General features: G+C 58.3%; 3 protein-coding genes across 4 annotated transcripts; all 3 read left to right on the forward strand.

Moving 5' to 3' along the window:
• Positions 1 to 2,965: 2,965 nt before the first annotated feature.
• On the forward strand, positions 2,966 to 6,491 carry LOC135421928 (C-signal-like). Of its 2 annotated transcripts, none has more exons than XM_064670799.1 (6): positions 2,966 to 3,153; positions 3,497 to 3,548; positions 3,712 to 3,899; positions 4,177 to 4,335; positions 4,450 to 4,569; positions 6,270 to 6,491. In XM_064670799.1, the coding sequence occupies exons 1-6, from the start codon at positions 3,007 to 3,009 to the stop codon at positions 6,489 to 6,491; spliced, it is 888 nt and encodes a 295-aa protein (XP_064526869.1). In that variant the 5' UTR covers positions 2,966 to 3,006. The 2 variants fall into 2 exon arrangements, with proteins under 2 accessions (XP_064526869.1, XP_064526870.1); XM_064670800.1 differs by lacking the exon at positions 6,270 to 6,491 and adding an exon at positions 4,857 to 5,063.
• A 36-nt stretch (positions 6,492 to 6,527) lies between these two features.
• On the forward strand, positions 6,528 to 8,678 carry LOC135421933 (C-signal-like). The gene is made up of 6 exons (XM_064670806.1): positions 6,528 to 6,674; positions 7,033 to 7,084; positions 7,297 to 7,484; positions 7,806 to 7,964; positions 8,078 to 8,197; positions 8,478 to 8,678. Exons 1-6 carry the CDS (start codon positions 6,528 to 6,530, stop codon positions 8,589 to 8,591), a joined length of 780 nt encoding a protein of 259 aa, XP_064526876.1. The 3' UTR covers positions 8,592 to 8,678.
• Positions 8,679 to 10,308: 1,630 nt separating this feature from the next.
• On the forward strand, positions 10,309 to 12,531 carry LOC135421932 (C-signal-like). The gene is made up of 6 exons (XM_064670805.1): positions 10,309 to 10,528; positions 10,886 to 10,937; positions 11,149 to 11,336; positions 11,658 to 11,816; positions 11,931 to 12,050; positions 12,331 to 12,531. The coding sequence occupies exons 1-6, from the start codon at positions 10,382 to 10,384 to the stop codon at positions 12,442 to 12,444; spliced, it is 780 nt and encodes a 259-aa protein (XP_064526875.1). The 5' UTR covers positions 10,309 to 10,381; the 3' UTR covers positions 12,445 to 12,531.
• The last annotated feature ends 653 nt before the right edge of the window (positions 12,532 to 13,184 follow it).

Below are 13,184 nucleotides of genomic sequence, written 5' to 3' on the forward strand. Positions count from 1 at the left end.
TCCCTGAGTGTGAGCACACCTGGGCTTGCAGCAAATGAGGCAGGACAAGGCGTGACTGGAAAACTGGCTCCCGGGTCTCCTCGGTGTGGAGATGTGGAAAACACCCCGAGGAGAAATTTTCAGCTGCCTGGGGGGTCATGGGAGAGGAGTGCACAGTGCCCCTGTGCTTGGCACTGGAGAGGCTGCACCTTGAATCCTGTGTCCAGTTTGGGGCCACTCACAACAAGAAGGACATGGAGGGGCTGGAGCATGTCCAGAAAAGGGCAGTGGAGCTGGGGAAGGGTCTAGAGCACAAGTCTGCTAGGGAGCAGCTGAGGGAGCTGTGAGGGCTCAGCCTGGAGGAAAGGAGGCTCAGGGGGCCCCTCATTGCTCTCTAGAACTCCCTGAAAAAAGGGTGTAGCCAGGTGGGGGTTGGTCTCTTCCAAGTGACAAGAGGAAACGGACTGAGGTTGTGCCAGGGAATGTTCGGATTGGATATTAGGGAAAAATTCTTCACAAAAAGGGTTTTCAAGTATTGGTGCAGGTGCTCAGGAAAGTGGTGGTGTCACCATCCCTGGAAGTGTTCAAAAAGTGTGTGGGTGTGGCACGTGGGGACCTGGTTTAGAGGTGGAATTGGCAGTGTTAGCAGAATGGTTAGGCTCTTGGTTGAGCTTGGAGGTCTTTTCCAACCCATGATTTTAAGGACTTTAATGCTCAGCTTAAGGTTTGGACCATGCAAGAACATTTCAGAGCAAAGGAACAATTGGAATCCCCTCTTAGGGGCTGGTCTGAGGTCCCTTCCAGAGGCCTGGGGACAGCAGCAGCCTTTGTGACAAGGCTGGGCTGTAAGGCAGTGAGGCTGGTTGCTTTCCCCTCTGCCTCTTTTTGCCAGGTTGGACTCTGATTCCTGCAGCACTTGTTTAAACTCTAATAATCTATAATGCAGGGTTGGGCCCCACAGCAAAGTCAACATTATAAAGTTACAACTCCAAAACAATTAGATGGCTACACAAATGTAGTGACACAGCAAAACCAGGAGACTTCAAAGGTTAATTGTTTGGTTTCTGGTGCCATCTGGTTCTGAGGCACTGTGGAGCTTTCAAACAGGCTGTGGGTAATGGCCTCATCCTCTGCCTAGAAGAAGAAAACCATAGAAATCTGGAGGAGTTGAGCTCTGGTGCAAATGGCATCTGTTGTCGAGTATAGTTGAGGTCTGTGGTCATTAAAAGGAAAGACTGAAATGATCTACAGGAGCCTGAATGCCAGTCCAGCCATCTGGGGGTTCCTCAGTGAGAGATCAGTCTGAGACAGAAGCTGAAAATCCCAGAGCTTTGTACTGCTGGTAAGTGGTAGGAATTCACAAGGCAAAAGGATTCTCTCAACCCAGTGCAGAAAATTTGAGGTCTCATTAACCTCAGGAAAGAAAACAGGGGAAAAAAGTGAGTTGTATGGAACTGAAGGAGAGGCTGAGGAAGGGAGCAGAGAGGAGATGTGTGACCAGCTCACCATACAAGCTGTTGAGGCACAGGAGGGAAGGAGCTGGTTGCTGCTGTCGTGTTCCCTCAGAGGAATGTTTTACCCAGAAGCTGGATAGCACAGCACTGGATGGCCATCGATGCCAAAGCATCTGCTGGTGCAGACAGGACTGTGGGACCCCAGAAAGGGACATTGCCATGAAAGAAAAGCAGTACAACAGAGAAGGGTCAAACCCCAGCCTTGGTGGCCGTGAGGTTGTCCAAGTGACTGAAAGGTGTGTGAGTGCTTAATGTGCTGATATTGTACCTGTATGCAAAGTCTTATGAATAACAGGGGAGCAAATAAGCCAATACATTAGCAGGGAACATTTTCCACAAGTTCCTGGAGGGGAAACATTGGTTACCACCTGCCAGCAGAGATTATTTCTCATTTGCCATGCCAAAAAGCACGGTGTGTTGGTGTGCATTTCTGTCACGTGCACTGGGCTTTATCACCAGGACCAAGCAAACAAAATGGTAAGTTTTGCTCCCTGTGTGAGGGGAAATGAACATCTGCTGGCAAAGCTTGCTATGGGAGGAGAAGGCTGGGGCTGCCAGCAACCTGCCTGTTCCAGGGTACAGAGGGAATTTACAAAGCCCTGTAGAGCTGGAGAGAGATGTCCATGCCAGATCCGACTGGCAATGCAGGAATATCAAAGGGGTTTGCTATCCCATGCTGAGATGCTGTGATGGGATGCGCAAAATGCAGTTTTCTCTCAAACAGGTCAATGGTGATGTTGTCTTAGCACCACCACAGCAGAAACTGCCAATTTATGTGGTAACAGCCCAGCAAAAACAAATCAGAGATTTGTTGTGATTTGTGGCATGTATCTACTTGCAAAAAAAGTCCTTAACACACTGGTATTTGGCAAATCATAGAAACAGTTGTAGAATGGTTTGTGTTAGAAGGGACCTTACAGCTCATCTCATTCCACCCCCCCTGCCATGGGCGGGGACACCTTCCACTATCCCAGGTTGCTCCAAGCCCTGTCCAATCTGGCCTTGAACACTTCCAGGGATGGGGAAGCTACAATCTCACTGGGCAACCTGTGCCAGGGCCTCACCACCCCCACAGGGAAGAATTTCTTCCTCATACCCAATCTAACCCTTCCCTCTGTTACTTCGAAGCTGTTCCCTCTTGTCCTGTCACTCCATGCCCTTGTCCAAAGTCCCTCTCCAGCTCTCTTGGAGCCCCCTTAGGTACAGGAAGATCCTCTACAGTCTTCCTAGAGGCTCCTCTTCTGCAGGCTCAACAGCCCCAACTCTTCCAGCATGTCTCCATAGCAGAGCTGCTCCAGCCCTTGCATCAAGTGATTTTTGCCTTTAGGTAACTAGGACAGGCTCCTAGCCAGGATCTGTGTCCTGGAGCAAAAAGACCTGGAGATGATGCTCCTCCTGGAGAGGAGCCGAGGATTGGTGCAAGCCCTGAGGGACTGGGGTGTGTCTGTGAAATATGCTGTCAGGAAACGTTAGAGAGCTGAGGAAACAACACTGGAGCAGAGGGAGAAGCAACATGGGAGAGCTTTGTGTCCGCTCTGTGCTGGTGACTGGGGCCAACAGGGGCCTCGGCCTGGGGCTCGTCCAGCATCTGCTGGGGTTGCCAAAACCTCCCCAGTGGGTGTTTGCAACCTGTCGGGACCCCAAGGGACAGCGAGCACAGGTGAGGCCGGGCTGGGAGGCAGTGGCTGTGCTGGGGGACAGGAGTGCTCAGTGCCAGGGTGGAGGTTGGAGCTGGGAGGGGGTTTGAAACGGGTTAGAGCCACGTCGGGGTAGCTGCAGCCCAGGGCAGCTGGGCAGGGGTGTCCATGGGAGCAGCTGTGCATGGGATGTGTGGAGGGCACGGAGGTACGTGGTGTGTGATGGAGACACGGAGCACTCCCCATCCATTGGGACTGGGGCAGCTGGAGCAGGGTGCTGGGCACAGGCTTCGACTGGCTTTGCTGGGAGAGCCTTTGCAGAGCTGTTCCAGCCTGTCAGTGCCAATGTTGTGACCTCTCTTGCAGGAATTACAGAATTTGGCCTCCAAACATCGCAACCTGGTCATCATCCCTCTTGGTAGGTTCCCTCTTGCCCCAGTTCCTCTGGCAAATGCCTGGGCACTCATCACAGCCCTGGGAACCCCACATGGGAGGGAGCTGTGGGGGGCACATTCCTGGGGGGTCACAGGGGGCTCCAAGTCACCACAGGGACACTGACCTTCCCTATGTCGGCTCTGCAGAAGTTGCCAACCCTGCCAGCATCAAGGCAGCTGCAGCCAAAGTTGGGGAGCACCTGGGGGGCTCCGGGCTGAACCTTCTCATCAACAATGCTGGAATTGTCAAGATAACCTTGCTTGAAAATGAGACACTGGAAGACATGACTGAGATTTACACCACCAACGCAGTTGGGCCTCTGCTGATGGGCCAGGTGAGACCCTCACCCAAGCTGGGCTGTCCTGGGGGAGCGTGAAGGGCTGGTGGGAGGGGGTCCTGCTTCCACTCTGGAGCCTGATGGGCTCTCAGTTGATGAGAAGCTTGTGGAGCCATGGGCTGGAGCTCAGGAGCTGGAGCCTGGCAGGCTGGGGCAATAGAGAGAGAAGGGAGAATGTTCTGATGCTGGTGCCAGTGCTGCCCACTGGGGAAGGAGCTGGTCCTCTCCCCTGGGCCACATCCATGTCTCCCCTGTCTCCTCTTCCTCCTCGCAGGCGTTCCTGCCCTTGCTGAAGAAGGCTGCCCAGGGGAGCCCGGGCTCAGGGCTGAGCTGCAGCAAGGCAGCCATTGTCAACATATCCAGCATTGGCGGCTCCATCAGTTCTCTTTATGCTTGGGAGGAGATGCAAGTTACCTCGTACCGCTGCAGCAAGGTACTGTCACACCGTGCTGGGGACAGATTTCCTTCCCCTGCCCTGCCACAGCTGCAAGTCCCCTTGAAGCCCCCCCTCCCCTCCCACCACCATCCCTGCACTGTCTCCCCACAGGCTGCTCTGAACATGCTGAGCAAGTGCCAGTCCCTGGCATACAAGGAGCACGGGATCCTCTGTCTGGCTCTCCACCCTGGCTGGGTGCAAACTGACCTGGGCAGCTCTGCTGGACACACGGTAGGAATTCAATTCCATGAGAGCCCCATGTTGATTTTCCACAGGTGGAAACTACTGCCCTGATCCCCTGCCCTTGACTTCCCTCCCTGCCTAATCCCTGCCAAGGCAGGGCCCCCTGTCCTGGTCTCAGGTGCTGGATTCCCCAGCTGCTCAGTTTCCTTCTCAGACCCCTGGTTCAGGGTGTCCCAGGTTTTCAGCTTTGCCCTTGCACTGGAGCAGCTCCTTCCCCCAGCCTTGGCTGCTCCATGGCCTCGGGCACAGGCTGCCTCTCCCCCTTTGCCCCACAGCCCCCCGTGACGGTGGATGCCAGCGTGAAAGGGATGCTGAAGGTGCTCACCTCCATCTCTGAGAAGGACACTGGCACCTTCCTGGACTGGGAAGGGAAGGTTGTGCCCTGGTGAAGTGCCAGTTCAGGATCCTGGCAGCCGTGGGGACCTTTGTCCCTGCTCCCACCTGCCCCTCATCCTCAATAAAGCTCTGTGAGACCACCTGGCTCTGCCATGTGCTGCCAACTCGCCGGGCAGCCCCTTCCCAGATGTCCCACTCCTCATCCCACAGCTGCCACCTGACCCACAGCTGCCCTTGACACCCCCATGGGTTGCAGCCTACAGGTCCCATGGCACTGTAACCATCCTCTGGAGACCTCCCCTCTGGGAGGCACCGGAGAATCCAGAGCAGAGCCCCTTTCCTGAGAGGAGAGAGATCTTGCAAGCCCCTGGAGGGCTGGCTTTCCTCCTGCCCAGCTGCAGGCTGGGGTGCCTGAGGGGCAGGGGGTCACAGGGACCAGCTGCCCTCTCCCCTCAGCTGGGGGATGCCACGTTGCAGGTGGGACAGACGGACGGACACACTGTGCTCAGGCAGCACACAGGGAGTGTGTGCTGGGTTGAACGGGAGGGTTGAGACTGAGGATGGGGAGACAGAGCAGGGAGACATCAGCTCCCAAAGTTTACAGAGGTGGGGAACTGCAGTGACATTTGTGGGGTGGGGAAGGGGAGAGAAGCTGCTTGCCAAGCCCTTCTCTTCTTGGAGCTCCACAGCCAAGCACCTTGTCACCATGTTCTGGGCAGCCTGGAAGAGGCACAGCCCTGCCAGCACGACCCGGGGTGCGGGTGGGCAGGAGGGGGCCCATTTCCCAGGCAGAAAATGGCTGTGGAGGTGGGAAATGGGACTTGGCCCCTGGGCAAAGCATCAGCATGACCTGCCTGGAAGTCTCACTCCTGGCCACGGCCCTGCCACAGCTCATCCCCTCCTTCCCTGCGCCCTTCCCACCTGCTCCAGGAGCGGCAGGAATTCCTGAGGCAAAGACACCGATGCTCTGTTCAGGCCTGACAAGCCCCCAGCTTGTGCACAGCTGGAGTGCAGGGCCAGCCCTTGGTGCTGTGCCGGCCATGCAGGTCCCCATCCTTCCCCAAGGGGACTGGATCCACCGGCTTTCCTCCACTCCACAGATCTTTGACTTGACAATCAGGGAATGGGCATTGGCTTGGAAGAGGCAAGGGCAAGGCAGAGAATGTCTGCTCATGGCCATCTGAGGCACAACCTGGCTTAGGGGACCTGGGAAAGGGGTGAGATCAGCCTCTTCCCTGTGCACTGTGCGTCTGATTTGGAAAGCCCATCCTGTGAAATGTCAAACCTACCTGAGCCATGGAGCTTTCCACATCTCTTCCTTATACCACTCCCTCCCTCCTCACTCCCAGAAGCTTCCCCTGGGATATGGCACCAGCTTTCCCAAGGCCATCAGAATTTGCCTGAAAACGCCAAGTGACTTTTGCCCTTTGGCAACAAAGATGGGCTCCCAGCCAGAATCTATGTCTTGGAGTTTGAAGGTCTGGAGAAGCTGTACCTGGATCCAAGGGTTGGTGCAAGCCCTGAGTGGGTGGAGTGTCCATGGAAAACATTATAAGGAAGCATTAGGGAACTGAGCAAACAGTGTGAGCTGGAGCAGAGGGAGAAGCAACATGGGAGAGCTTCGTGTCCGCTCTGTGCTGGTGACTGGGGCCAACAGGGGCATCGGCCTGGGGCTCGTCCAGCATCTGCTGGGGTTGCCAAACCCACCCCAGTGGTTGTTTGCAACCTGTCGGGACCCCAAGGGACAGCGAGCACAGGTGAGGCCAGGCTGGGAGGCAGTGGCTGTGCTGGGGGATGGGAGCACTCGGTGCTGGGGGGAAATTGGATGTGAGAGGGGGTTTGCAAAGGGTTGGGGCTGCAGCTGGGCACCCACAGCACAGGGCAGCCGGGCTGGGACACTGTGGGAGCAGCTGTGCATGGCGTATGTGGAGGGAACAGTGGCACTTGGTCCTGGAGCACTCCCCATCTGTTGGGTTCAGGGCAGCCGGGTCAGGGTGCTGGGCGTGCTGTGGTTGAGAGTCAGACGTGGAGTGACACAGGCTTTGCTTGGGAAGGGCTGAGCCTCTGTGCAGCCCCTCCTGCCTCTCTGTGCCCACACAGTGCCCTCTCTTGCAGGAGTTACAGAATTTGGCCTCCAAGCACCCCAACCTGGTCATCATCCCTCTCGGTAGGTGCCCCGAGGTGCGGAACCTTTGCCCCAGGTCCTCTGGCGAGTGTCCAGGCACTGGGCACACGCGGAGAGTTCTGTGCTGGAAGAGAGCTGTGCCAATGGACTGGTACCTGTGGGGCCAGTGAGCAAAGCCATCTCTGGGGGAGCACGGGGGGCTCCAAGCAAGCATAAGGACATGGGCAGTAACCTCCCCTTCCTTGGCTCTGCAGAAGTCTCCGACCCCGCCAGCATCAAGGCGGCTGCAGCCAAAGTGGAGGAGCTCCTGGGGGGCTCAGGGCTGAACATCCTCATCAACAATGCTGGAATTGCAAATCCAATTTCACTTGATAAGGAGACACTGGAAACTATGACCCAGATTTACACCACCAACACGGCTGGACCCCTGTTGTTGGGACAGGTGAGTCCCAGCAGTGCAGCACAGCTCCAGGGAGCCTCCCTTCCTGTGCCCCTGGCTCTCCAAGCTGGACATCCCAGAGGGTGCGAAGGGCTGGTGGGAGGGTGTCCTGCCTCCCCTCTGGTGCCCAGTGGGTTGTCCACTGATGAGAAGCTTGTGGAGCCATGGGCTGGAGCTCAGGAGCTGGAGCCTGTCAGGCTGGGGCAGTGGGGAGAGAAGGGAGAATGTTCTGATGCTGGTGCCAGTGCTGCCCACTGGGGAAGGAGCTGGTCCTCTCCCCTGGGCCACATCCATGTCTCCCCTGTCTCCTCTTCCTCCTCGCAGGCGTTCCTGCCCTTGCTGAAGAAGGCTGCCCAGGGGAGCCCGGGCTCAGGGATGAGCTGCAGCAAGGCAGCCATAATCAACATATCCAGTACTGCTGGCTCCATCGGTTCTCCTTATCCTTGGAAGGAGGTGGTATTCACCTCATACCGCTGCAGCAAGGTACTGTCACACCGTGCTGGGGACAGATTTGCTTCCCCTGCTCTGCCACAGCTGCAGGTCCCCTTGCAGCCGTCCTCTCCTCCCACCACCATCCCTGCACTGTCTCCCCACAGGCTGCTCTGAACATGCTGAACAAGTGCCAGTCCCTGGCATACAAGGAGCACGGGATCCTCTGTCTGGCTCTCCATCCTGGCTGGGTGCAAACTGACATGGGCAGCTTTGATGGACACACGGTAGGAATTCCGCCATGGAGGCTCCATCAGAGCCCTGTGTTCATTTTCCACAGGTGGAAATTACTGCCCTGATCCATTGCCCTTGACTTCCCTCCCTGCCCAATCCCTGCCAAGGCAGGTCCCCCTGTCCTGGTCCCCGGTTCTGGGTTCCCTGCTCAGACCCCCTGTCCAGGGTGTCCCAGGTTTTCAGCTTTGCCCTTGCACTGGAGCAGCTCCTTCCCCCAGCCTTGGCTGCTCCATGGCCTCGGGCACAGGCTGCCTCTCCCCTTGTGCCCCACAGCCCCCTCTGACGGTGGATACCAGCGTGAAAGGGATGCTGAAGGTGCTCTCCTCCCTCTCCGAGAAGGACACCGGCACCTTCCTGGACTGGGAAGGGAAGGTCGTGCCCTGGTGAAATGCCAGTTCAGGATCCTGGCAGCCGTGGGGACCTTTGTCCCTGCTCCCACCTGTCCCACATCCTCAATAAAGCTCTGTGAGACCACCTGGCTCTGCCATGTGCTGCCAACTCGCTGGGCAGCCCCTTCCCAGATGTCCCACTCCTCATCCCACAGCTGTCACCCGACCCACAGCTGCCCTTGGCACCCCCATGGGTTGCAGCCTACAGGTCCCATGGCACAGTAACCACACTCTGGAGACCTCCCCTCTGGGAGGCACCGGAGAATCCAGAGCAGAGCCCCCCTCCTGAGAGGAGAGAGATCTTGCAAGCCCCTGGAGGGCTGGCTTTCCTCCTGCCCAGCTGCAGGCTGGGGTGCCTGAGGGGCAGGGGGTCACAGGGACCAGCTGCCCTCTCCCCTCAGCTGGGGGATGCCACGTTGCAGGTGGGACAGACGGACGGACACACTGTGCTCAGGCAGCACACAGGGAGTGTGTGCTGGGTTGAACGGGAGGGTTGAGACTGAGGATGGGGAGACAGAGCAGGGAGACATCAGCTCCCAAAGTTTACAGAGGTGGGGAACTGCAGTGACATTTGTGGGGTGGGGAAGGGGAGAGAAGCTGCTTGCCAAGCCCTTCTCTTCTTGGAGCTCCGCAGCCAAGCACCTTGTCACCATGTTCTGGGCAGCCTGGAAGAGGCACAGCCCTGCCAGCACGACCCGGGGTGCGGGTGGGCAGGAGGGGGCCCATTTCCCAGGCAGAAAATGGCTGTGGAGGTGGGAAATGGGACTTGGCCCCTGGGCAAAGCATCAGCACGACCTGCCTGGAAGGCTCAGTGCCGGGTGCTGCTGTCCCGGTCTCTGTGCTGCTGCCTGGCAGAACCAGGCAGGGGGTGGGTGAGCGGGGCAGGGGGTGCCCCCATGGCCTTTCCCCCTCCACAGGCACCGTGCACGGCAGAGCGTCCCCAGCACCTCCCCTGGCCCCTCACCTTGCTGGCACGGTACGGGTACATGGGGGCCTCCGGCACCCCGAGGCACAGCCCGAGGGATGCCAGTTTGGTGGAGATGTTGATGGCTTCGGCCCTGCCACAGCTCAGCCCCTCCTTCCCTCTGCCCTTCACCGCCTGCTCCAGGAGTGGCAGGAATTCCTGAGGCAAAGACACCGATGCTCTGTTCAGGCCTGACAAGCCCCCAGCTTGTGCACAGCTGGAGTGCAGGGCCAGCCCTTGGTGCTGTGCCGGCCATGCAGGTCCCCATCCTTCCCCCAGGGGACTGGATCCACTGGCTTTCCTCCACTCCACAGATCTTTGACTTGACAATCAGGGAATGGGCATTGGCTTGGAAGAGGCAAGGGCAAGGCAGAGAATGTCTGCTCATGGCCATCTAAGGCATGACCTGGCTCAGGGGACCTGGGAAGGGGGTGAGATCAGCCTCTTCCCTGTGCACTGTGCGTCTGATTTGGAAAGCCCATCCTGTGAAATGTCAAACCTACCTGAGTCATGGAGCTTTCCACATCCCTTCCTTATACCACTCCCTCACTCCTCACCCCCAACAGCTTCCCCTGGGATATGGCACCAGCTTTCCCAAGGCCATCAGAATTTGCCTGAAAACGCCAAGTCACCGTTGCCCTTTGGCAACAAAGATGGGCTCCCAGCCAGAATCTATATCCTGGAGTTTGAAGGTCTGGAGAAGCTGCACCTGGATCCAAGGGTTGGTGCAAGCCCTGAGTGGGTGGAGTGTCCGTGGAAAACATTATAAGGAACCATTAGGGAGCTGAGCAAACAGTGTGAGCTGGAGCAGAGGGAGAAGCAACATGGGAGAGCTTTGTGTCCGCTCTGTGCTGGTGACTGGGGCCAACAGGGGCCTCGGCCTGGGGCTCGTCCAGCATCTGCTGGGGTTGCCAAAACCTCCGCAGTGGGTGTTTGCAACCTGTCGGGACCCCAAGGGACAGCGAGCACAGGTGAGGCCGGGCTGGGAGGCAGTGGCTGTGCTGGGGACGGGAGCACTCGGTGCTGGGGGGAAATTGGATGTGAGAGGGGGTTTGCAAAGGGTTGGGGCTGCAGCTGGGCACCCACAGCACAGGGCAGCCGGGCTGGGACACTGTGGGAGCAGCTGTGCATGGCGTATGTGGAGGGAACAGTGGCACTTGGTCCTGGAGCACTCCCCATCTGTTGGGTTCAGGGCAGCCGGGTCAGGGTGCTGGGCGTGCTGTGGTTGAGAGTCAGACGTGGAGTGACACAGGCTTTGCTTGGGAAGGGCTGAGCCTCTGTGCAGCCCCTCCTGCCTCTCTGTGCCCACACAGTGCCCTCTCTTGCAGGAGTTACAGAATTTGGCCTCCAAGCACCCCAACCTGGTCATCATCCCTCTCGGTAGGTGCCCCGAGGTGCGGAACCTTTGCCCCAGGTCCTCTGGCGAGTGTCCAGGCACTGGGCACACCTGGAGAGTTCTGTGCTGGAAGAGAGCTGTGCCAATGGACTGGTACCTGTGGGGCCAGTGGGCAAAGCCATCTCTGGGGAACAGAGTGGGCTCCAAGCCAGCATAAGGACATGGGCAGTAACCTCCCCTTCCTTGGCTCTGCAGAAGTCTCCGACCCCGCCAGCATCAAGGCGGCTGCAGCCAGAGTGGAGGAGCTCCTGGGGGGCTCAGGGCTGAACATCCTCATCAACAATGCTGGAATTGCAAAGCCAATTTCACTTGAAAAGGAGACACTGGAGACTATGACCCAGATTTACACCACCAACACAGTTGGACCCCTGTTGTTGGGACAGGTGAGTCCCAGCAGTGCAGCAGAGCTCCAGGGAGCCTCCCTTCCTGTGCCCCTGGCTCTCCAAGCTGGACATCCCAGAGGGTGCGAAGGGCTGGTGGGAGGGTGTCCTGCCTCCCCTCTGGTGCCCAGTGGGTTGTCCACTGATGAGAAGCTTGTGGAGCCATGGGCTGGAGCTCAGGAGCTGGAGCCTGTCAGGCTGGGGCAGTGGGGAGAGAAGGGAGAATGTTCTGATGCTGGTGCCAGTGCTGCCCACTGGGGAAGGAGCTGGTCCACTCCCCTGGGCCACATCCACGTCTCCCCTGTCTCCTCTTCCTCCTTGCAGGCGTTCCTGCCCTTGCTGAAGAAGGCTGCCCAGGGGAGCCCGGGCTCAGGGATGAGCTGCAGCAAGGCAGCCATCATCAACATGTCCAGCATTGCTGGCTCCATCAGTTTTCCTTATACTTGGGAGGAGGTGCTTTTTACGTCGTACCAATGTAGCAAGGTACTGTCACACCGTGCTGGGGACAGATTTGCTTCCCCTGCTCTGCCACAGCTGCAGGTCCCCTTGCAGCCCCACCTCCCCTCCCACCACCATCCCTGCACTGTCTCCCCACAGGCTGCTCTGAACATGCTGAACAAGTGCCAGTCCCTGGCATACAAGGAGCACGGGATCCTCTGTCTGGCTCTCCATCCTGGCTGGGTGCAAACTGACCTGGGCAGCTCTGCTGGACACACGGTAGGAATTCCGCCATGGTGGCTCCATCAGAGCCCTGTCTTCATTTTCCACAGGTGGAAATTACTGCCCTGATCCATTGCCCTTGACTTCCCTCCCTACCCAATCCCTGCCAAGGCAGGGCCCCCTGTCCTGGTCCCCGGTGCTGGGTTTGCTGCTCAGACTCCCTGTCCAGGGTGTCCCAGGTTTTCAGCTTTGCCCTTGCACTGGAGCGGCTCCTTCCCCCAGCCTTGGCTGCTCCATGGCCTCGGGCACAGGCTGCCTCTCCCCCTTTGCCCCACAGCCCCCTCTGACGGTGGATACCAGCGTGACAGGGATGCTGAAGGTGCTCTCCTCCATCTCTGAGAAGGACACCGGCACCTTCCTGGACTGGGAAGGGAAGGTCGTGCCCTGGTGAAATGCCAGTTCAGGATCCTGGCAACTGTGGGGACCTTTGTCGCTGCTCCCACCTGCCCCTCATCCTCAATAAAGCTCTGTGAGACCACCTGGCTCTGCCATGTGCTGCCAACTCGCCGAGCAGCCCCTTCCCAGATGTTCCACTCCTCATCCCACAGCTGTCACCCGACCCACAGCTGCCCTTGGCACCCCCGTGGGTTGCAGCCTACAGGTCCCATGGCACAGTAACCACCCTCTGGAGACCTCCCCTCTGGGAGGCACCAGAGAATCCAGAGCAGAGCCACTTTCCTGAGAGGAGAGAGATCTTCCAAGCCCCTGGAGGGCTGGCTTTCCTCCTGCCCAGCTGCAGGCTGGGGTGCCTGAGGGGCTGGGAGTCACAGGGACCAGCTGCCCTCTCCCCTCAGCTGGGGGATGCCACGTTGCAGGTGGGACAGATGGACGGACACGCTGTGCTCAGGCAGCACACAGGGAGTGTGTGCTGGATTGAACGGGAGGGTTGAGACTGAGGATGTGGAGACAGAGCAGGGAGACATCAGCTCCCAAAGTTTACAGAGGTGGGGAACTGCAGTGACATTTGTGGGGTGGGGAAGGGAAGAGAAGCTGCTTGCCAAGCCCTTCTCTTCTTGGAGCTCCGCAGCCAAGCACCTTGTCACCATGTTCTGGGCAGCCTGGAAGAGGCACAGCCCTGCCAGCACGACCCGGGGTGCGGGTGGGCAGGAGGGGGCCCATTTCCCAGGCAGA

The sequence above is a fragment of the Pseudopipra pipra genome, chromosome 14 (genome assembly GCF_036250125.1).
Source record: "Pseudopipra pipra isolate bDixPip1 chromosome 14, bDixPip1.hap1, whole genome shotgun sequence".
Taxonomy (NCBI): Eukaryota; Metazoa; Chordata; class Aves; order Passeriformes; family Pipridae; genus Pseudopipra; species Pseudopipra pipra.

Excerpts from the sequence above, each read along its gene's own strand:
- LOC135421928 (XM_064670799.1), top strand. The coding sequence starts at position 3,007 with ATGGGAGAGCTTTGTGTCCGCTCTGTGCTGGTGACTGGGGCCAACAGG. Across the intron at positions 3,154-3,496 it reads CCAAGGGACAGCGAGCACAG|GAATTACAGAATTTGGCCTC; the intron begins GTGAGGCCGGGC and ends CCTCTCTTGCAG. Across the intron at positions 4,570-6,269 it reads GCAGCTCTGCTGGACACACG|CTTCCCCTGGGATATGGCAC; the intron begins GTAGGAATTCAA and ends CACTCCCAGAAG.
- LOC135421933 (XM_064670806.1), top strand. The coding sequence starts at position 6,528 with ATGGGAGAGCTTCGTGTCCGCTCTGTGCTGGTGACTGGGGCCAACAGG. Across the intron at positions 7,965-8,077 it reads CCTCATACCGCTGCAGCAAG|GCTGCTCTGAACATGCTGAA; the intron begins GTACTGTCACAC and ends GTCTCCCCACAG. Across the intron at positions 8,198-8,477 it reads GCAGCTTTGATGGACACACG|CCCCCTCTGACGGTGGATAC; the intron begins GTAGGAATTCCG and ends TGTGCCCCACAG.
- LOC135421932 (XM_064670805.1), top strand. The coding sequence starts at position 10,382 with ATGGGAGAGCTTTGTGTCCGCTCTGTGCTGGTGACTGGGGCCAACAGG. Across the intron at positions 10,529-10,885 it reads CCAAGGGACAGCGAGCACAG|GAGTTACAGAATTTGGCCTC; the intron begins GTGAGGCCGGGC and ends CCTCTCTTGCAG. Across the intron at positions 11,337-11,657 it reads GACCCCTGTTGTTGGGACAG|GCGTTCCTGCCCTTGCTGAA; the intron begins GTGAGTCCCAGC and ends TCCTCCTTGCAG.